Here is a 23,798-nt window from a genome sequence, read left to right as displayed (position 1 = left end):
AGACTTTAGCTAAAACAGTGCTAAACCAAAATAAATAAATCAATAGCGCTACAACCTTTTTCGGTCTGGGCCTCAGATTTCTGTATTTGTTTCATGATAATTTGTTGATCTAATAGGCAAATAGGTGTTCAGCCACCTGTGCCTGACACACGCCGTCGCCTTTATTGGTTAAAGGCAAGCCGGTTTCCTAACAATGTTTCCCTTCACCATTCGAGCGAAAGATAAACAGTGTATCAAGACTTTTTTATGTACTATGAATTAGGAGGTAGTTTCTACAAAGTCAGAGTATATTTATATAAATATGAGTTTCAAAGGGAAGACAGTACACTTTAACCTCACTAAAACGCGGTTAATTGTCCCAATTATTATTAAGACACTGTTATGAACCGTTATATTTATAATTATATAAAAAAAATTATGCTTAAAAGACGGATTATATTTCTTCGAGATAAGCAAGTGAAAATCTTTATTATTATTTAGAGTGTAAGCGAAGTGGCCCTTGCGATGCCTGGAAATAACTGGAACGATGAGGCACTAGCGCCTGGTTCGCCAGACGGATTGTCCTGGCGAAGACTACATATGTCCAGAGCAAAACTGAAAGCCACAGCCACGACGTCCGAATTGTTGTCTGGTATGATAAAATGTTAATACTGATAATATACATAGCACAAGTTAATTTTTGTTGGCGCCGTAGTGCCTTTTTAAAGAAACTTATTTGTAAATTTAGTTTCATAGAATATATATTATTTATAGGATTACATATCCTTAAGACTGTTAAAAATAAATGATTTCGCATAAAAATATTGAATATCACGTACATGAAAAAATAATTAGTAGGTAAGATATTTAGTAAACGAATACTAAAAACTTATCTTTTTCCATTAAATGTCAATAGTTACAAAATGTGGGTAGTGTAAAAAGATTTTATCATTTTGCGTCCCGTAACAAAAAGCGGTCACAAAGTTATATATTGTTTCAATACACAAAGGCGTCTCGAAGCAAATTTTTATAAACTTTTTATTTATTGAATTGATAATGGATATTATTTACCATAATTAATACGAACGGCGCTTTATTTATTTTAATCTGATTAGTATTTATAGATATAGTTTTAAAATGTTTATATATAAATAGAAATCCAACGGAATTTTCAAAATCTTTTGTATCTACTATTTAGGTATCATTTGCATCTTCATCGTAACAAAACATTATAAGCAAGTACATGATCAGATTTCTGAAACACACGATTCCTTCTTCTGACTGATTTCCACATGAAGATTGTGTGAATTACGCTCAAGAAAATAAAATTTAGAGTCACTCTCTCGAGCGCTATTTAATATAAATTTTATTGAAAGAAAACATTTATAACCGGAAGCTATGTATTATTATAAACTTATAATTATTTTACATAATTTTAAAATTTTCCTACGTTTCGCGTGCTTTACAGCGTGCGTGGTCACGATGACCGATAAAGTAACGCACAAAATACATAGCTTCAATCCGGTTAAAAAGTGTTTTCTTTCAATGTGTAAAAGCTATGTTAACATATAAATTTATATATAAACAACAACACTATAAATTTAATGATTTTGCTAATCTTGACTAAAGTTGTCGTCGCTACAACGCATTTCTCATTTCCAGGTTTCGCAATGGTAGCAATGGTGGAACTACAAATAAACGAACCGACCAATGTCCCAGAGTGGCTATTCGTTATGTTCGCGGTGTGTACAACAGTATTAGTTGCTGTACACATCTTCGCTTTGATGATATCCACGTATCTATTACCCAATATCGATGCAGTGAGCAAAATGGAGCCAGGATGTCCCTCAAGGGCACTCCGGGAGTCACCGCACGAACGAATGAGGGGTTTCATTGAGCTGGCTTGGGCGTTTAGTACAGTTTTAGGTAAGATTTTTTGCTAGACATGATCAGCCCCATACTCTGTACCAGACCGAGATATAAATAGCCATAGTGGTAATGAATGAATAAGATTTATATACACAAGCAAATACCAGAATATTTTTTTCAACTCCAAAAACAAGGTAAGGTATTGTAGATATACTAAGTTTCACAAGTTTGATATCAACCATATACGTGTTAAAATACATCTAAATATCATAGGTTCAAAAATGGCTATGACAACCACTAAAAACATATTAAACCAATAAACATTACGACTACGTTAAGTAGACATAATAAACGCAAGTGTGTAATAAAGTGCGAGTCATAATTTGTTTGTATACGTTGTAATGTAAATATCACCTTCTAAAACCGTTAAATAGCTAAAACAGTTAAAATCCGAAATATTTCATTAGTTTAGTTTCTTTATTGTTTATTAGCTATTGCCCCGTGACAGTTGCGTGGCAGCAGGATATTGTTTCCGTTTAAAAAAATATAATTGTTCTAATAATGTTAGTAAATAGTAAAAATACCGGAATCTATTTAAACTGTTTGGCTGTCGTAAGCAATAATATTCCAGTGGTTCTTTAACTCCTAACTCTTAAATACATGCGCTTCTTGTAATCATTTAATACAAGTAGGTAATCAGACTTCTGTCTGACATATGTCATCGATTTTCGCCGTAGGAACAAGTGCAAGTAGCATCAACCACCAACATTCCATAAGTGCACAGCAATGATTAGAATTAGTATACCCTTGGTGTGTAAGCTATATTGGTAACCTTTGCCTAATCTAATACGCGAGGTAATCAAAGGGAAGGCTGATAAGTATAACAAGCGGGTAAAAGAGTATTTTAAGTTCCTGTATAACAGAATGCACGACCTCAAGGATGACCGTCGCTTCCACCTCGCATCTTGTTATCCTACGTTTGTTCTATGAAATATCGTCAATTGATTAATAATGTGTATTTTCAGGTCTCTTCCTGTTTCTGGTGGAAATAGCTATTCTCTGTTGGGTTAAATTTTGGGACTATTCGTTCGCAGCCGCCACCGCAGCCACTGTTATTGTTATACCAGGTAAAATGTACATCAAATATTTTCCTAACTATAGTCGCAAGGGGGTCGGGGGTGAGTGACGTGTCGATCGCGTGATTGGTAAATTAGTTGACGTTTCTGTCCCGCGCTGTGGACGATGCGCAAACTTTCCCCCACTCCCTTGTTTAATGCTCAAAAAGATTGCCGGTATCTGTAAAAATGCACAGACTCAGGGTTGAGAGCCGCGCGCCTAGTCAGTAGGTATAAGTTTAATAGACACACACACACACACAAACAGACAGACTATACTTTGGACCTGAGAAATAGTTACTAAAAAAATTTGTAAAAATAGCCGACATCTGACATTAAATTATTTAAATTTGTAATTTTTTTGACGGATTTCTTACGGTTTATCGATCTTCATACGTAACTGAATTATGTTTTGATTCCAGTTTTAATAGTCTTCGTGGCATTCGCGATACACTTCTACCATTCCCTGGTTGTGCAGAAATGCGAAACCTCCGTCCAAGACATAAAACAGCTGGAAAATATGAAAAGAGACCTCGACACTGCCACTGTTAAGGTAAACATGTACCCCTGAAGACATTGATGTGATTTTCGAGATTTTTTAAATGTATAAAAAAATTCGCTAAGTTTTTTTAAATAAAATGTTTGAACCCTAACAGCTGTTACAAATCAATTAATAACTTATGTATGCAGCTAAGATTAACTACCATCAATGGGTTTCAAAGATTTTATATAGATGCGTTATGAAGTTTTGGACATTTTTAGAAGATGGCTCTTAAAAACTTCTGTATATGACTCGATAAATGATAAAACAACGACAAAACGAATATTTATAATCTCTTGGTTAAGTTTTATTTAATATTCAACAAATGAACACTAGAGTGCGTCTACATAAATTCATACATTGAGCTAGTTTAAAAACTAAATTAAAAGTATATTTTTTTTAAACAAGTGAGTGGTGCTTGTCAACAACTTATTATGAGTGTGACCATGTCTTATAATTCGCCAAATATCATACTTAATGAAACTTAGTTTTACGCGTCACTATTGATATTTTTGTATAAATTTGTCGTATTATCTTTTTAATACTTAAATAAACTCATGATACTGTACTTTTTACCATAATTTAGAACAATTTTGTGCCGGCCACATTTATTAAGCTCCAAACATATCATAGCTCTAAACAGTCTACAAATTGAAGGACGCTCTCTAGTGTTTTATAAATATATTTTTAGGTGTTACAGAGCTTGATGGTTCTGATTATTGTATAATAACTTACTTATATGTTCAAAAATGGGCGGTTTCTTGCCCTGTATGACTGTCCATATTGTGATAAGTATTTTAGTTAAAAAAGGACCAATGTAATAAAATTCCCTATCAGTATTCATATTGATAAGAATTAATTTAATTGTGATAGGACAATTTTAACTTAATAAAATATTTTCTATAAAGGTTTTTGTTTTCTTCATATCATTTCATTACATAACGACGAGCAACTTCGCATTTCGAGATTTTTGTAATAAGCATTCAGCCAGACAAAGGTCTATTTCAATGTGCAGTAACCGCACAAATTAAAGTATTGTAAATTTCCAATACTTTTTTTAGAAAAAGAATCATTTATTGTGACTTTCTTTATTACTTATAGACAAAAATAAGGCAGAAATGGATCTTACATACCTAATATAACAAGAATACAAAATTATTAATTATTTACACAATTACACTTAAACTTTAAAAATTACATATTGTAAGAATTTCTAAGACATAAAACCATTATTAATTAAATATATTAGATTTTCAACATTAAAAACTGTAGACAACTCAATGAGGGGTACAAATATCAAAGATGATTTTTTTTCTGATCTTTCCCAGTCTTAAAGTAAGGCAAAATCTGAAACTACTTTATAGCATTATACAAATGATATCCTTTCAATCAATTTTATTTTAGGCTGAAAAATTATGTTTAATAATCTGGGCTATACTGGTATTATCAAATATTTTTGGGTATTTTCTGTTTCAAATTTTGCCTAGTTAAGAGGTATCTTATTTAATTACTTACAGTTTTATATGTTGATTTTTGTAGCGGTTATTTCTACTTTGTATTACAACTAGACTTTATTTGACAATTAAAAAGATAACCTGAATGCAAATGTTATCAGGAACTAAGATAAACAGTAAATTACTTCTTTAAATAACATGAAATATTTATTTTATATGAGTATAATATGAGGCAATACATGTAAATTTTCTACATATTGTCACTAAAGAACATGTCATATTGTTGGAAATATTGATCAAACCATATCAATTTTCAATCATCAATATTTATTGAAAAATTTTATATTTAAAAAATAATGATAGTTTGTTACTTTACTACTATTGACTAAAATATACCATACAAATCAGTTCTTACTATTACAACAACTTACAAAGATCACATTTCAACCTCCATTCCTGATGGTTCCGGTGGAACAAGAACACCATTTCTTCTTCTGAATTCTTCATCTTGTTCTGATTTCTCGTCATCTGTTTTAACTTTAATGATTTCTTCACGAGGCTTCCAAACCACTAGGGACATTTGGGGTTTTTGGATGCTGTAATTTTTTTTTATATTCTTTAGTTGATGATTTAAGGTGAGGTTTGCTTATTATAATACACTATTTGAAAACCTAGCACAATATATAATAATAATATTATTAAGAATATTTAGTATGTGAAAAATATTTTTTATTCAAAATTCATTCAGGTTTCTTATGGTCTTAAATCACAGACTAACATTGTTGAAAATACAGCCGCTTATTTTCATTTAAAGTACCTTTCAATTAGGGTTGGGGGTAACAAAGGCTCATCTTTCAACTTCTTAACATCCTCGGAGAGCACAATTCTGTGTCCTTTTAATCTTTCAGAGATAGATACAGGGTCTACAGCCAGTTCCATAACATCTTCAGATGCCAGTGAATGCTGTGTGTAATCAGCCGATATGTGAAGACTGTTGAAATGGGCTGCCATTTTTTCCTCTGTTATTAATTGCTTTGAAGGTCTAAAAGATAGAGATTTTTTTACCGGATTAAAGCTATTTGTATTATTATTATAAACTTCTAATTATTTACATAATTTTAAATTTTCTGACGTTTCGCGTGCCTTATAGCGTGCGTGGTCACGGTGACAACGTTATAAGTTTATAATAATACAAATAGCTTTAATCCGGTAAAAAAATTGTTTTTTTTCAGGTGTTAACCAAAGACAATACTATAGGTCTAAAAGATGATCAATAATAGTAGTATCAAAAAAAAATAAGTATCCACGAAAATAGGATTAATTAGAATAATATAAGAGAAAATAGATAGCATTTACTTACATTACGGGTTCCAAATCTGTACTTTTTCTCTTACAATGTAAGAGTGGTTTATCCATTTGTGCTGTAAAGTGGACAAGGTTAGGAGGAGATTGCAAGCTCCATGGTAGGCTTTGAACGTTCCACGGTGTTCCCGTGGGGACTGGCATAGTGTGCGCATCTTGTCCTGGCAATCCACGATGGGAATCGGGATATTGCACTGAGGAAGCAAGAGCTTGTTGAGCAAACATTTGCGTCGCCAGTTCATCCGACTGATTATACTGATATGCAGCGTATCCATAAATATCCATTTCAATTATTTCTCAATTCAATTGCATACAATTATATATAAGGGTCGCGTAGAAAACAATAGTAATTGGGGATAGCTTTTCTAGCACAATAAACAAATCTGATTTATTCCAAACTCAGATTGACACATGACACCTCGAAATTTCTATGTTTTGAAGGCACCGAGCAAATAGAGTTGCTATATTTTAATACTTATGATCAACTATTGCTGTAGAAAACTCTAAGTGTACAATCTGTTAACAACTCAACATGTCGAACACATCAATTAAAAATAAGCTTGGAAACGATTTTAAATCTATAATTTTAGTAATATCGAATATATTCTAATAAGATTTCTGTGTTTTTACATATATGAAATATTTCCTTTTTAATATGGCAACATTTTGAATTCTGCCAACCCATTTAGAAACTGTCAATTATCAAAATTAGTCTAGTGAAATGAGAAATTTCTAGAATCTATGAAATTAAAATTTGGTTCAGCAAGAGAAAAAAGGTAATAATTTCCTTAAATAGAGTGCTAAAATTAAGTTAAATATAAACTAAATCAATTCCATGTACTCTGAGGAGTAGTAATTACTTGACTGAGTGTCAACCTGTGTTGAGACTTGACACTAAAATTTGTAATTATTATGGCATTTACCTAAGAGTTTTGACATTTACATAATTTTACATCAATACAATTTTGTCTTCGATAAATTCGGTGGAAAGCACTCAGTGAAAACTGAGCGATTATTTATTTTTAAAACACATAGGTTTGAGGGGTATCACATAATAAACATGTATTTAGGAACACAATCAAACTGAAACCCTCTTTTATCCTTGTTGCCGACTTAATTAGTTGCTCAAGCCACAAACCAGAGGACTTGTTTTATAATGACGCTGTGTACACTATAGTCTTTAACTTGTGCATTCAGCAATGGGTTTGGATTTCGACGTCTTAGAATTCTGTAAGAAGTTACGACAAAATAGGCCTCCTCCTTACCAATGTCCGTTAGAGAAATGTGACAAAGTGTATAAAAGTTTATGTGGTTTGCAATATCACTTGGTCAATTACGATCATGACAATCCGACACCGGCAACGCCTACAGTTCCACACCATAGAAAGAAAGGCAGATTTAAAGCGGCAGTTCCTACCGGAGATATAGCTTTACAAAGTCCACCAAAAGAAGCATTAACATTTGCTGAAGCACAGAAAGTAGTACAATTTGAAATTGATGGTAAAATTAGTAGAATTCCTATTGATCACCCTGTAGCAGTAATTTCGCTTGAAGAATGGGAGAAAAGAAATTCGGAGTTGGAAAAGCCATTGCCATTTGTTGAGCCACCCAAGGAACCACATGTTCAGTTGCCAGAAGCTAGCTTCAAGGTAAAGCTTGTTCTAAAGCTTGTTGCACTTATTCAAACTAGGATCTATGAGGAATTTGCCTGCCTTAAACTTTTTCAACTTTTGTATTTATCATTAAGTAAAAAAATCATCTATATTTTTATACTCTTGATGATAATTGTCTTGTTCATACATTATTTTTATGCAGCTTATTCCTGACTATAATGAAAGAGTTTGCGATGCCCCACCACGTCCAAATGCCTACATCCGTTTCATTGAAAAATCTGCTGAAGAGCTTGATGGAGAAGTGGAGTATGATGTGGATGAGGAAGATACTGCATGGCTTGCAATAATCAATAAAACAAGAATCAAGCAGGGCTTGACTGTAGTTTCAGTTGACACATTGGAATTGCTAATGGATAGATTGGAGAAGGAATCATATTTTCAAGTTAGTTTATTATTGCTTCTGTTGCTATATAACCTAGGTTAGATCCTGGATTTGAGTGTCATCCATAAATGTGTATTACAGTTGAGACTATTGAATATAAAGGTGTCCATAACAATAGTCATGTTCTGAGTTATATTTAAATTCTTATCTCAATAACAAGAACTTGAAATCTAAATATTTCTACCTATGTGAGCATTAATAAAAAAATGATACAGAAAATAACAATAAAAATTTCTATGCAGCAAACAAAGCACTAAGTCTGACTACCATATGTTAAAAATGTATGGTTTTTTTCATAAAAGAGTTATAGATCTCTTTAAATCTTGTTTCTGAATCTTACTCTTAATCTACAATTTAAAAGAATATTCACATGTAGAACTGGTAATATAAAGTTAAATCCATGAATTAAAAAAAACATATTTAGTCTCCTATTCTTATTATTGTCATCAGGCTTCACAAAATGGACAGCAAACAGCTGCAACAGTTGATGAAGATGCTGTATGCTGTATTTGTATGGATGGAGAGTGTCAAAATACAAATGTTATTCTTTTCTGTGACATGTGCAACTTAGCAGTTCATCAGGATTGTTATGGGGTAGGTGTAAGAATTGAAAAATAACAGTTACCTGGTTAATAAGTTCTTGAAAATATTAATTATAGTAAAATTAAATAAAGCAACCTTATTGCTATAGTGTATTATTTGTTTTTTTTATGTTGGTTGATATTGACTGCGTAATTGCTTAACTTTTTTCTAGGTTCATAGGTACTATAAAATAATATGTCTAAATTATTTCAACATTTCAGGTTCCCTATATCCCAGAGGGCCAGTGGCTCTGTCGAAGATGTCTACAATCACCATCCCGACTTGTAAACTGTGTTTTATGCCCAAACACTGGAGGTTTAATTTTCTAAAATTTACTTATACATGTTTCTAAAATCTAATAAGAATTTATGAGAACAATCTCTTACATAGAACTCTATAATACGCACCTATTGAGAGTCTACGTGTAGAAACTGAGTCCACTAACTAATTTCCAATAGAATTCTATAAATGAATTATTTTTTATGAAATGTAATCTTTGAATACCTGTTAAGTCAATTGTCAACTTTTAGGAGCATTTAAGCAAACTGACCAAAGCACTTGGGCTCATGTGGTCTGTGCTCTTTGGATCCCGGAAGTGAGATTTGCTAACACAGTTTTCTTAGAACCTATCGGTAAGTTAAACAATAATTTACAACAATATAAAAAGGTTTTGATTAAACATTTTCTAAAACTATAGCTGTCAGCTGTGTTAAGTTGCGTCTAGGCGTAACAGAAGTACCCATGATTTCTCTGATTATGCATTTGTATTTCCACTATGTGTGTGTTTCCAATACCTGTGTACTATAAAAAAAAAATTAAGAAAACATACAGAAGTTTGGTTCTAGGGCTGTAGCGCCGCTAGGTTTTGTGTTATGGAATATTAATAAAAATCGCTATAAGCCTTTATGGGTCTTGGCCTCAGATTGCATCCGTTTCCTCGATCATTTTTATAGACAAGGAGGTGATCAGACTTCTGCGTCTGAGACATGCAAGTTTCCTCACAATGTTTCCCATCACCGTTCTAATTGTGCACGTGGAAAGACAATTCTAGTGGCGCATAGGCGTGATTCGACCCCGCGATTTTATGGATGATGTCGCACGCTTAGGTGTTGTTGTCACACTGTTGTCCTGCTATCGTAGGATATTATTGTAAGTCAAAGGTCTTTCAGATTCGATAGAGACAATACCACCTGCCCGATGGAAGCTACAATGTATGGTTTGCAAACAGCGAGGCGTAGGCGCCTGTATACAATGTCATAGGAGCAATTGTTATAGTGCTTTTCATGTTACATGTGCACAACAAGCCGGGTAAGGAACACTAATGTACTACACTAGAACACTAGTCTTACTTTAAACATTAGCTATTTGGGTTGACCTAAAAGTTGTAAACACAAGGTCATGAAATACCAAAAAAAATAGATATAAAGGATATTAGTATGCTTGAAAGGGTTCAAAGAAAACCCACGAATATGGCCAGAGCACTTAGGAACAAACCTTGTAATAAACGTTTGAAAGTATAAATGTTACTGATTTAGGAAGTAGGCGATTAAGAGGAAATCTCATTGAAACCTATAAAATCCTCACTGGCCACTATAATGTTCCAGGAATTGAGAATCTCTATATTTTAAGTGAAAATACACATTTGAGGGGTAGTTCTGGAATAGGCTTCCGGAAAGTGTAATTAGTGCACCCTCTTTGAACTCTTTTAAAAATAGGTTGGATAGTTTCTCCAAATCTCCAAATGCGCGCGCATCAGCTTATTAAGCTGCTAGTGTGTTTATGTACATAATAATAATAATAATATTTGGCAGTCTTAATATATATATAGTGTAAACTGTTTATAACGAATTTCAAAGGACGGGCATTTCTTTTCGTTATATGGAGGGAAGGTAAAAAATATCAAATTTAACCAATTACAATAATTTATAATTTTATTGGTATCAATAGGTAAATTATTCTAAACACATATATTCTGTTTCCTGACGTGTTTTGCTATGCCAATATTTGTTCTGTATTTTTTTGAGTATGTTGTGCATGACTTGGGATGTGGTGGAATGATCTTCATGAAACAATAAGATTTCTACATAGTGTTAATGCAATTACAAAAAATTAGGCGACATTGCTGTTTATGACCTCAGATGTCTTTCTTAGAACATAGAATAGTTATAATATATAAAAACTGTATAATTGTTAATAATAATTATTGATATCGTTTTTCAAAATTATTAATTGTACAATTATACAATAGTTTACAACTGTTACATAGGTGTTAAACACGAATAAAATTATGACAAATATATTTTTATTTCAGTTTATATATGAAAATGGAAGCGGCGGGTACAGGAAGAGATCCAAGTCAACCCGTACAAGTTGCCAAAATGGCGTATTGTGACGCTCACACTCCTGCGCATATTCTACAGGTAAGAATTTTATTTCAAAAATGCATTTTTATTTATTTTGTCTATGATTGGTTGTTTGCCTGAAAAATATTATATTCTAGCTACCAGACCACCCAATTATCTTCTAAAGTACAATTTTCTGTTTTGTAATACTTTGTATATAAATAATGTCTGCCTGTCTTTATATTCAATACAAGTTAACGATGTAAAAAAAATATCCTAAAAAGTATTTAATCACTTTTAAAATAATTTAACTTTAAGGAACGTCGTGCAGCTGAATCAGAATGTGACTCCAAATCAAATGATTTATCAGCGATCCGACAAAAAGGTCGCGATAAAATCAAACAGGTAAGGTTTTTATTATAATCCCAATCGCATATGTAATTTTATGTTTAGGACTCGCTATGGTAAAGGAAAATCTCGTTCATGACATCAACAATAAACAAATCTGGAAGACAGATCTCAAGCTAAAACCGAGAGTTGTACTGTTTTTAATCGGACACATACACAGTTTTAAGTTGTACACAAGATGCATACTTATAAAACGCTTTTTTTTTAGAATTTCAATAGTTCTCATGTCAATTTTACACGTGTATATTTTCTATTAAATATTTTCATAAGTATGAATCATTGATGTATATTCTTGTTGTAAAAACCTCTTAGGCACGAAGAGTCCTAGCGTTGAAACGCACATGGGCACCAGTGGTGCTAGTGCCAACGTTACCAGCGGAGCGTGTGGCGGAGATAGCGCAACTAGCTGACGGGCCACCGGCGGCTCGGGCTCAGCTTATGAAGCGATTGTTGGCGTATTGGACCTTGAAGAGACATAGTAGGAATGGCGTACCCTTGTTAAGACGGCTGCAGAGTTTGACCAGTCACCATGGTAAGTACTTATCGATTCAAAAATACCAACTCCGAGTGGAAAGTTTACTAGATATTTGGTAGTATAAATAATATAGTGTTATTCAGAGTAATCCGTGTAGAAATCAGTTGTAAATATTAATTTATCAAGATATCGATAATTATCGGCGGGATACGATTAAGATCTCTACCTGTACCGGTTGCTTCCATTTTCATCTCTCTATGGGTCGGTATTATCTGAGAATCTTGATAGATTTTCCTCCATTTTCTTATGTGTATAATTTTAAGGAAGAGTGTTAGACTTGATCAGTCCACGCGATCTTTCTTTCGGTATTGCCAATCACGACGAGCTTCTCTAGGTTCTTGTTGCCTCTATTATTGTGTGACCAAAGTATGAAACGATGCTCTGTCGGCATATAATTGTTTAATAAGGTGCTAGATAAGGATCGATGCATTAGTGCTAGTCAAATAGCTCATTGGAGGTGTATGTTTGTTTAGTCTCATAAGATCTTTATACCAAGCAATACGAGTTATAAATATTATTTAAAAAAAATATATTTCGAAAAAAGATTTTTTTTATGTAATAGGAGGCAAACGGGCAGGAGGCTCATCTGATGTTAAATGATACCGCCGCCCATGGACACTCACATTGCCAGAAGGCTCGCAAGTGCGTTGCCGGCTTTTCAAGAATTGGTACGCTCTTTTCTTGAAGGACCCTAAGTCGAATTGGTTCGAAAATACTTTAGTGGGCAGCTGGTTCCACATAGTAGTGGTGCATGGCAAAAGCCTTAGAAAACGCTCAGTTGTGGAACGACGTCGAGGTGATACGGATGGTATTTTGTATTTTGCCTTGACGTCCGATAATGAAACTCAGCTGCGGGTATTAGACCGAACAACTCTTCTGAACATTCCGCATGGTAAATGTGGTAGAAGATGCGTAGAGACCCTACATCTCTAGGCAACGCCAAGTGATCAAGCCACACGGAAAGTGATTGGTCGTCGACCATTCGAATCGCTCTTCGTTGAATACGGTCAAGGGGAAAGAGCTGGTACTGAGGAGCTCCCGCCCAGAATCTAAACAACAACATCTCTTTAACAATTTAAAATATATTACTATATTTGTGAAACCACATGTCAGTAAAGGTATTTTCGTGCACTTACAACTCAGGAGCGTCCTTCAGAGGCCGGTATCATATCTGTAAAGTTTACCACTTTATTTGAATTGCCCGTTTGTTTGGCTTCATAAAAATGTGTTGTAACAGCTTAAACCTTTACAGGTACAAGAGGAATCCAAGATGGTACAGTAAACGTCAGAGAGTTGTGCAATCAACTTAAGTATTGGCAGAGGATACGACAAGATCTGGAAAGAGCCAGGTGCGTTTTTTTATATTTATTTCATAATTGACTGCTTAACATAAGACATATGTACAACAAATACAGAACAGACGTGAAGGTGCATGCTCAACAGTTACTTGAGAAGTAAAACGTATGTAGACCGAATATTTACTAGATTTCGTAGAGCATCATCAAAATGGTGAATAATACTGGTCTAAATAAGAACCTTGGAGAAAACCAGATGAGGCAGACTTATCTATCGAAGACTACCGCGGATACCGTATTTCCCTATTTTGCAAAAAGAAAATGTGATAATTTCCTTAATAATTTCTTTTATTCAATATTATGAAACACAGATTAAAAACTTAATTTTTTAAATATTCTTTTGCGAATTTCGTGCGTAAAAGGGAACGTCTCATGCCCATCAATTACTTGGAAACTAAAACGTATATAGCTTGATCGATTCTTTACAAGATTTCGTAGAGCATCCATAAAATGGTGAATAATAGAGGTCTTAGATGAGAACCTTGGGGGACTCCAGTTGAGGGAAATATTAGTGCGGATAATTAAAGGCTGCAATTTGTGTTCAACCCCTAATGTATGAACGTAGCTTTTAATTAAAAAAAAACAGGTTAATAACTTGTGTATAAAACTTTTTTTAAAGATTGCTTTGCGAATTGGTGCGTAAACGTGAGCGTCTCAAAGCAGAGTACACACGTGTCTGGGAAAGATGCGTGCTACACACACTTCGGCCTGATCGTGCAGCGTTACATAAGTTATTACGACAATTGCGCCAAAGAGATGCCAGTGATATATTTACTGAGCCTGTTGATTTGAATGAGGTTAGTTTTTTCTAATATGATAAATAAATATATTAAAGAGAATATAGTATTCACTTTATTACTATGTAAATTGTCTCTTCACTGAGACATTGAACATTACCTATCACACAACATAACATACAATCTAGCCTAAATTAAGACTCATAAATAATTTACTAAAAAGTATATCTAAAGAAAACACTTTTTTACCGGATTGAAGCTATGTAAACTTATAATTATTTTACATAATTTTAAATTTCTCCCGACGTTTCGCGTGCTTTATATTAAAACCCTAAGACAAACTATACCGCGAAATTTATAAATATATAAAAAATAATAAATGACACCGTGAGTCATTTCGGCCAAAACCTGTCATCTTTTGGGCGATATCAACTCCGAGGAAATAAATACAGATAATACAACTTTCTCTACAGCTGTGATACTTTTGACATTCAACACCTTTTGTTTGCAGTCACCGTGACCACGCACGCTGTAAAGCACATACATAGCTTCAATCCGTTAAAAAAGTGTTTTCTTTAAATGTGTAAAATCTATGTTAACAAAAGACTAAGTATATCTAACATAAGGAAGTGTCCAATAACATTTTTATAGTCTCTATTAAGGGAAACACTAAGACAAAGGGAAAGAATACATTTTTTCACTTACCACTATTTTGCGCTAAAAATTAACGTGCACTGACTAATTCAAACGCTTTTCTCATATTCAATCTCACTAGGCCCGCAGTGTCAAGAATTTGAATGGTACAATTTAAAATCGAAAAATATAACATAAAATTTTATAATATTTTATACATAGTCGTAGACATAGAAACAATGTAGAAAAAGTCATTAAAAAGTTATGATATTTTGTTTTAAATTCCATAACTTAACAACGACTATTTAATTCAAATATTGTCGTATATTTTTTATACAACATTTTTACAGGTCCCAGACTACAGTACTGTGGTAAAGCATCCAATGGATTTAAGTACGATGGGAAAGAAACTCGACAAGGGACAATACAAGACCATAGATGATGTAGAAACAGACTTCCAACTCATGATAGATAATTGTCTAACATACAATAATAAGGACACTGTGTTCTATAAGTAAGTTATTTTATTTTAATTCTTGCTTTGCGATATTAATCGAATGGTAGGTTAAACGTAAAATCTTTGTTAAGCTGTTGTGTTCGAACTTTTGAAGCGCATATTTTCAGTCTTTAACCAAAAAACCTAATTTACATATAATTTTTTGCCTATTTGTTTCTTCATATGTAATTTTTGACTTCTTGTACTAATCTTATTTATAATAGCGTAAAAAATAAAGCGATAAAACCTCGCAATTTTTGCAACGGAGTGTATAAATAAACAAACTTGATACTAATTATACAACTGTGCACTCCTAGTGCTATCTCTAGGCCGCACGAGAAGATTTACTTGATGTAAAGGTATCAAGTATAATTTCTTAACATTTTCTATTGGCAGTTACTGATTTTTATTAATCTTTTTAAATAGAGCGGGTGTGAAAATGCGTGAACAATGCAAGTCGATATTTCGGCAAGCGCGTCGCGATGTACGTGAAGCTGGTATGCCGGAGTTGGCTGGAAGTGGTGACGCGGAGGAGTCCTCGGATACGAGGTTAAGCCCCAGAAGAAGACAAAGTTGTGATTCGCGCCGTACAAGGCCAAGTAGCAGTGATAGCGAGCATACAGCTGGTATGTGTCTACTCCCATCGAGTTATAAATTTGTGGGTTAATAATAAAAAAAATGAAAAGTAACCAACATTTTGAGTAAGCCAGCGGTGTTTCGTTCAATTATAATAACTATTCATTTCAATATATTTCCGTTTATTTAATTTATCTGAACAACCGCACTAGTATACATAATTTTAAGTGACGATTGAAGTTCAATTCTCAGCGAAACATTATTTCATTTTCTTATTTTCATCTGATCTTCTTGTCCGAAAAAAAATAAATTAAAAATTCAGTTATTTTACAAATAATAAAAATATTTTATATGTATCACATTTTCGATCTTGTCTATTAAATAAAAAAATCAGTGGCGCTACAACTTTTTTAAAGTCTGGGCCTCAGATTTTTGTACCTGTCTCATGATCGTTTGTTTATCTAATAGGCAAGTAGGTGATCAGCCTTCTGTGCCTGACACACACCGTCGACTTTTTTTGGGTCTAAGGCAAGCCGGTTTCCTCACGATGATTTCCTTCACCGTTCGAGCGAATGTTAAATGCGCACATAGAAAGAAAGTCCATTGGTGCACAGCCAGGGATCGAACCTACGACCTCAAGGACGAGAGTAGCACGCTGAAGCCACTAGGCCAACACTGCTCAATATATATGTTATTATTAACGTTTCATAAATTCTTCTCTCATATATCCAAAATATTTCTAGTATTGTATTAAAAACCTGTATTTCAGATACACGCAGTGAACGCGGCGCTTCTGTTGCTCGCAGTGAAAAGAGAGCCACCACACCAGTACGCTCTGATGATGATGATACGGTAAATATAAATAAAATATGTTCCGACCGTTCCTGAGGTTACGGTTTAAGATATTTATTTCTTATTAAGAACATTACAAAATTCACTTACATAAGAAAATATACTAATACTATAATACGATGCTTATTAAAAAATACAAGAGCTGGCAAGACAGAAGACTTATTATATAAATACAGCAATTACAAACTTTTTAACAGTTACACAACACATAAAAGACCACTAGTCAAAGTCAAAGTCAAAATAACTTTATTCATATAGGTAAACAAGACCACTTAGGAACGTCAGAAAATAAGGTTAATTAATTGTAAATTTACATTTACTACCAGTTTGCAAGTCAAGGGCGTAGAGCGGGCAAGAAGAACTGGCAAGAAACTTTCCGCCACTCTTTTTTAACGCTAAGTTTTGAGTCATACAAATTGTTTGAACTGGAGCATATCAATGCCAAAGATTAGGATCATTTAAGTATTCGTCAAATTTATGAAAATCTTTATTAATTAATTTAAGTTTAAATTTATTTAGTGATAATTCTCTAATTTCGCTGGAGAGTTTGTTGTAAAAACATATACAATATAAGGAGTGGATTATCTTTTGAAGCAAGATACAAGAATACAAATAACCATGAATAAAAGATAGTAGTTTAAGAATTTATGAGTATATTTTTTTATAAAATTTATATCTATTTGAAGTTACAGAGTATGGGATAGATGAAATAACTAAAATTTCAAATTAATTAATATAAAAAGTTAAGCATATGAGCATTCAACAATACATCATTTGAGACGCACAGGCTCACAGGCTCACGCACTACACGCAGCTTATTTGCGTGCACGTACATACGCGCGAAACGTGCAGTTTTCGCGATTACGAGCGAGTAAGGGATATGGTTACACATTACACGTTAATGGACTTCTTTAAGAGACCTTTTGTAGCGTGAACTGGCAAGATCTGCGTTTTGTATCGATGAAATCAAAACGATTTTAAAAAAGGGTTTAAATTTATATTTACTATAGTTAAATATTTAAGAATTTTTATTATCATCATGTACATAGTTTTTTAGATATTCGAATCTTTGTTTTTGTAAATATTCAATTGTTTCTCTATTTTGTATTTTATGTTTTTTTGAAGTAAAACTTCTCAGCGTTGTAAAAAAATATACCGTCACATTTTTCCGTTACGCGCGATCTTTTTCTTGTCCCTACCACGGTTGATTCGAAGAGATTTGAAGCCATTAGTAACAGAAAATATAATAACGATAACAATGATAGTAATAATTCTATTACAATTAATGAAATTCTGTAATAATCTTAGTAGTAATAAGGTAAAATGAAATAATTGTATTATTTGTATTCATGTCTATGATAATAACAGCCTTTTGTTAAACTTTATCTTATTTAACTTTTTTAACCAATTTCTGTAAAGTTGCATACAGTTGACCATTTTTCGAAAAATAAGGTCATAAAGAAGTTTCACTTCTTACGTGTGTACACTAGTACACGCATACATTTTTTTTTAAATATTGTAATAATGTGATACTCCTCTTGCATAGCACTATGAATAAATATATTATACAGCGAAATCGTTTCAGTAGTTTCTGAGATATAGACATGTATAATAGGTACTTAGGTTAATATCTCTATATAATAAGGTTTTTTGAAACCTGTATCTACTTGTAGTAGACGGAATTGTTGTTTCAGCGTGATGACTCACCAATAGTGAAGAATAAGGTTAACAAGAACTGGTGGCGAGGGAGGGGCAGGGGAAGAGGAAGGCGTGGCCGCAGAGGAAGGGGGAGACCATCACTATCTGCCGTAGAGCGGCTGCAAGAAGCTGGTTCGTATTATGGTCCCACAATTCCTAAATTTTATTATTCAGAAAAGCGCTTTCTAAACATTTTTTACGGGTAAATTAAGCACTTTAAAGTTATGTTTTCATTCAATAAATTAGTGGACTGTAATTAAGCTGTGATATATTATTATTAAGTCTTTATTGCTGACACCTAGTATAATTTACATAAACATATGTTTTAGTTAAATAACCTAACTTAATCTAATACATCAGATGTGCCGGTTTTTGGTGATCGACGTTTCCTGTGATACAAAGGCCTCTTCCAGCTGATTGGAATTGCCATTATGTTCTAATGTTATCACTTCTTGTCCAATTTGTTCCTCCTATTCTCTATATATTGTCTGCAAATGTCTTGCTCTGTCTTCCTCTTTTCCTTTTTCCTCCTATTGTCCCTTTCCATCTCCTCATGTAATATTTTTTGCCAATTTCAAACTGCTGTCTTTCGTCATGTTCCCGGTCAATGTGCACAATCTGGCTCTTTTAGTAAATTTTAATTTTGTTATCCACCATTAGCCCTTACTAAATTTTGCCAATCCCCATTCCAATCCATCTTCTTCTCTAATTCATATAAAACACTGTGTGAAATAATTTAAAATAAATGTAATTATTGTCTTTGGATAGCCCAAGCGCTACAGTTTTCAGTATCAAAATCCTTAATTCGATAATGTAAGTAATGTGTTACATTATCGAATGCTTTGTAGAAATCTTAGAAAATATAATAACGATAACAATGATTACTATCAATTCAATTCAATTAATTCTATTACAATTAATGAAATTCTGTAATAATCTTAGTAGTAATAAGGTAAAATGAATTATTTGTATTATTTATAAAATACTATTTACGTTTTTTAGATACAGCTACGTCGGACTCGGAAACTCCAATCATCAGTAAGAAAGTGGAAAGGACACAAAAACTGGTGACGCCAGACAAATCACCAACAAAAGTACCAGAACCTGTCACGCCTAGTTCAGGTAATTTATCCGAATAAAAAAAAAATGAGCTTGACCTGTATATTTAGACTTTGAAACATGTATGAAAATTTAAGTGTATGTATGTCCATAAATTTCTCATAATAATGTTATTATTCACCTGTGGTATTTGGAGTCGGTTAATTGTTTAAGTTATTTTAATGAATAGTTATAAATAAAAAAAGCTTAAATATAATGGCGGCCAGTAAATTGAGAAACATTTTTCGTGTGTGTGTTTTTTGAAAATATTTATTTTCAACCGTGTTATTGGCGCCAAATAATGCTACCACAGATTAGAAATAATAAGAAGAAAAATTTAAATATGTATGTAACCGTAGAAATTGGTAACAAACATTTCAATGAATAAAATAATCATTGTTTTTTATTCAAACGTATAAACTGCCAAATAAAGCTACTACAGATAAGTGAAAAATTGAATATGTCAAAACCATAGAAATTGTGACATAAATTTCCAAAAATTGAATAATTTGATTTATTTTTTATTCTGATGCCAAATACAGCTAACACAGATTAGTGACATTTGGAATGTGTCATAAACCATTAAAATACTTGTTTATTTTTTTTTTATTCAAACGTATAAGTGAAGCCAAATAAGTTTGCTACAGATTAGTACGAGTAGTTGCCGAAACTAGATACATTTAAATAATTTTAAATAAATAATTCACAGGTTTGGGTCTTTTAGGTGGTCTTCGGAAGCCAACGTTGCTTGTGCCGCCTTCAACAATCACGACACCACCACGAAGCTTTGGTGCTGATGGTAACTCCATTATAAATCTAAAACATCTGTACCGCGAGATGGGATTGAACCTATTTATGACTTCAATACCAGATCGTGTTATTTCAACAACTATTGACGTTTCGCGTTTCTTTCGCGTGATGTTGTTTATAATATTAAATCTATAAATATAATATTTAATTTCATACATTGCGTTATCTTAATTTGTAAGCTATAAAAATCCCTTTTTCGTTTATTAAAAACACGCTTTATCAATTAATAAAAAAAAAAATTCTACCAAATGGACCTTATATACAATTAATAGAATGAGACAAAAGATTATTTCAGAAAATTCCCAATTTTCCCTAAAACTCAGTTTTATTGCATCTGATAAACTTTATAGTGTTTAGAACTGAATTAGACTGTTTATGAATAATTACATATGTTATAGCAACGTTGCCTACATTGTCAGCCAGCCTGGGACGCACACCGGAGCCGAGAAAAAAGGGGCGTGGTCGACCTCGGAAACAGGACAAGGAGAAGCCCACTTCGCCAGATTTGTTTAGGTAAACATTCCTCTGTATCGAATTAGTATAAATTTACAAAATATTACGATTTTAAGATTGCTTTAAAAATGTATTTAAGCTAACTCTTTAGAAATTACTTTATTGTTTAAAATATTTATTTATTTTCATTTGAGGGGCCGTTCAAATGTTACTTAAGCAGATTTACTACAATTTATCAAACATAAACGTTTTAATTTTTTGTAGGAATCCATGAAATTGCGTTTCGTTTCCAAGCATAGACAATATATTGTGTAAAAAGAGTTAATAATTACTGTTGACGTAATCACCAAATAAGAAATAATTGAACGTGGTCTACTTAACAAAATAAAGATTATTTTTACTTGTTACTGGTTTCTAAATAAATAAAAAAACTACAGGTCATCGCTCACGGGCGACAGTAAGACCCCAGTACCGGCCTCATTTCTGCAATACCGTGGACCTCCTGGGGAAGTTGGATCTGACAGCGATCTGGCCTTATCCAGGTGAACACTGATGTTCCTCATATATTTCGAAATGTCTTGTTATAAATGCTATGATTCTCCTAATCCGAAGAAATATTGTTTTGAATTTAACTAATCGCGTATTCTTAGTAAATATAAGCTAAATCTATAACAAACCTTTTTCATAGAAACATCCTCGGCTGTCTTTATTTGTTTCTCAGTCGGTAGGTCATTCTTGTCCTCATTCTGTTTAGTGGACTTTTTTTTGTTTGTGACCATGAGAATTTCACGTTGTTTTCCTTCACTGTAAACTGTTGATCGAGTGGAATACACCTACAAGAGCAGTGTCACTAGGATCAGGGAGTCAAAACTCCACCTACCATGTTATATCCGCCACTAGTCTGGGTGTCAGAACCCTACTTTGCATGTTATGTCCCTCTACAATTATTTTTATTAATAATTAAAATATGTATCAGGTCATCGAGTAGTAGTTCGGTGTGGTCACAGTCGTGTTCGTCGTGTACGCACTATGACGACGAGAACGCGTCCGATCGTACGTGCTCGCTATCTTCGTCTGATGCTGAAGGGTGAGTTTTGCGCTTCATATCAATAAATCGCAGTATTGAATATTAAAAGTATTATATATTGTGTGTATATAGCATTATATTTCTGTTAGTTTTCACACCAAGTGACCAAAATCCCTTTACATTGTATTATGAGTAATGAGACATAAAGAGACAGAAAAAAAATCAACATTTCGTCTCGCCATAAAAATATAAAGATTTTTGCTTTTTTGTAAAAACTTAAATTCTATAGTTCAAGCTGCAATGACACATTGGAATCTAACGTCGAAGGGAGCTCGGACAAACGGCGTCCCGCGAGACGGACGAGAAATGCCGAATCGGAACGGGAAACGCCTACTACTCCGCAAAAAGTAATTAAAAACATTTAATAGATGTGGGTATAACATTGTAATTAAAACAAAATCATATAGAATTACTAGACTATAGAAAAAATATGTTTAAATTTATACTTGTGTCAGATATCAGATTTGTATGTATGTATTAAATTTAAAAAGAAAAGTATTTAAATTAATATTAGATATTTTTTATTATTTTGATCAAATTTAAATAATCTGAATTTATAACTAGGGTCGTGGCACCAGGTCTACTACCTCAAAGACGCCGTTAAAGACATCAACCACAGATGTAATAATGGAACCACTGCAACTTGTATGGGCTAAATGCAGGTGTGTGTTTTTTGCTTTATTATTTAATCACTATTTAATAATACAATAGAGAACCTAAATTTATTATGCATAAGTGTTTAAATTCCATTTTGTTTTCCAATAAATATCTAAAATAAGAGTACTAACCTACACTTAACCTATCAAAATGTTATATAAATCTTTATTTTCAGAGGCTACCCATGGTACCCTGCATTAATCATTGATCCAAAAATGCCAAAAGGTTTTATTTATAATGGTGTCCCACTCCCTGTACCGCCACAAGATGTTCTTAACCTGAAGAAAAACTATTCTCATGAACCAATTCTCTACCTTGTATTATTCTTTGACGTTAAAAGAACTTGGCAATGGCTTCCTCCAAATAAATTAGAGCTTCTAGGCATTGATAAAGCAGTGGATCAAGCAAAAATGGTTGAATCAAGAAAACCAACCGAGAGGAAAGCCGTGAAAAAGGCCTTTGGTGATGCCATGCAATTCAGGAAACAGGTGGACGGAGAGAAATGACAAAGGTTTAGGAGGCAAAGGCCTAATTACAAGTTTAGCTTTGGAATGTTCTCAAATATGAAGATCAAGACGCCTAACACTACTGATAGCAGTAGTGATTAGATTATTTGAAATATCCGTTACTTGAAGTAACAGTGTTAGTATTACAATATGGAATCTTTGTAATAAGTAACCAACTTCGCTTTATTATGTATTTTGTGTGGTAAACTTAAAATTTGTTATTGAACAAATTTGATACACTGGTTTACAGTGTCAGTGATCAGAAATCAATGGAATTAAAAAAATAATAAAGCATAAAATGTACATATTTTAAGGCTTATAGCCTACTGTAGAAATTGAGTCTGTTTAAAACTCTTGTATTGTTAATTTAGCCTCAGTTTGCAGCATATTTAGTGGAATTAGGATACACAATATGTGCGTTTCAATCAGCTAGTGTTGGGGTAAATTTGGCATAGCAGAGCTATGATTGCATTGTAAGATTTCTCTTAGTATTTATGAATGTGTTTGTGAATGATAATAAACTTTGTAATAAATGTTCTTTTACACACTTATTTTGTGAATTTTCCTCTTTATTAATAATACAAGCTGGACAAACAAT

General features: G+C 33.0%; 3 protein-coding genes across 8 annotated transcripts in view; 2 read left to right on the top strand and 1 right to left on the bottom strand.

Moving 5' to 3' along the window:
• The window catches only part of LOC123709217 (calcium release-activated calcium channel protein 1-like), a 30,244-nt gene extending 25,844 nt beyond the window's left edge, over positions 1-4,400 (top strand). For 4 of the 5 annotated variants that reach the window (XM_045660343.1, XM_045660339.1, XM_045660340.1 and 1 more), the window contains 4 exons: positions 481-631; positions 1,642-1,905; positions 2,874-2,975; positions 3,386-4,399. In XM_045660343.1, coding sequence (XP_045516299.1) covers positions 481-631; positions 1,642-1,905; positions 2,874-2,975; positions 3,386-3,534 — 666 coding nt within the window. In that variant the 3' untranslated portion in view covers positions 3,535-4,399. Of the gene's footprint in view, positions 1-480; positions 632-1,641; positions 1,906-2,873; positions 2,976-3,385 lie in introns of all 5 variants that reach the window. The other variant, XM_045660341.1, reaches the window with a different exon arrangement.
• Positions 4,401-4,576: 176 nt separating this feature from the next.
• Positions 4,577-6,737, bottom strand: LOC123709219. The gene is made up of 3 exons (XM_045660345.1): positions 6,319-6,737; positions 5,776-6,000; positions 4,577-5,554 (listed from the first exon to the last, which is right to left on the bottom strand). Exons 1-3 carry the CDS (start codon positions 6,603-6,605, stop codon positions 5,395-5,397), a joined length of 672 nt encoding a protein of 223 aa, XP_045516301.1. The 5' UTR covers positions 6,606-6,737; the 3' UTR covers positions 4,577-5,394.
• Positions 6,738-7,099: 362 nt separating this feature from the next.
• On the top strand, positions 7,100-23,751 carry LOC123709561 (bromodomain-containing protein 1). 2 transcript variants are annotated; one of them, XM_045660966.1, is made up of 23 exons: positions 7,100-7,969; positions 8,136-8,375; positions 8,826-8,969; positions 9,179-9,272; positions 9,488-9,589; positions 10,127-10,265; positions 11,269-11,377; positions 11,618-11,704; positions 12,020-12,239; positions 13,495-13,591; positions 14,217-14,394; positions 15,318-15,481; positions 15,890-16,089; positions 16,809-16,891; positions 18,586-18,721; positions 19,592-19,711; positions 20,397-20,486; positions 20,896-21,010; positions 21,388-21,492; positions 21,927-22,037; positions 22,267-22,384; positions 22,602-22,699; positions 22,870-23,751. In XM_045660966.1, the coding sequence occupies exons 1-23, from the start codon at positions 7,520-7,522 to the stop codon at positions 23,198-23,200; spliced, it is 3,531 nt and encodes a 1,176-aa protein (XP_045516922.1). In that variant the 5' UTR covers positions 7,100-7,519; the 3' UTR covers positions 23,201-23,751. The 2 variants fall into 2 exon arrangements, with proteins under 2 accessions (XP_045516922.1, XP_045516924.1); XM_045660968.1 differs by lacking the exon at positions 22,870-23,751 and having other exon boundaries at positions 22,267-22,407; positions 22,602-22,690.
• Positions 23,752-23,798: the final 47 nt, after the last annotated feature.

Source organism: Pieris brassicae, chromosome 5, assembly GCF_905147105.1.
Source record: "Pieris brassicae chromosome 5, ilPieBrab1.1, whole genome shotgun sequence".
Taxonomy (NCBI): Eukaryota; Metazoa; Arthropoda; class Insecta; order Lepidoptera; family Pieridae; genus Pieris; species Pieris brassicae.
The sequence above is the reverse complement of the archived record's forward strand: the minus strand, read 5'-3'. Positions and strand labels throughout refer to the sequence as shown.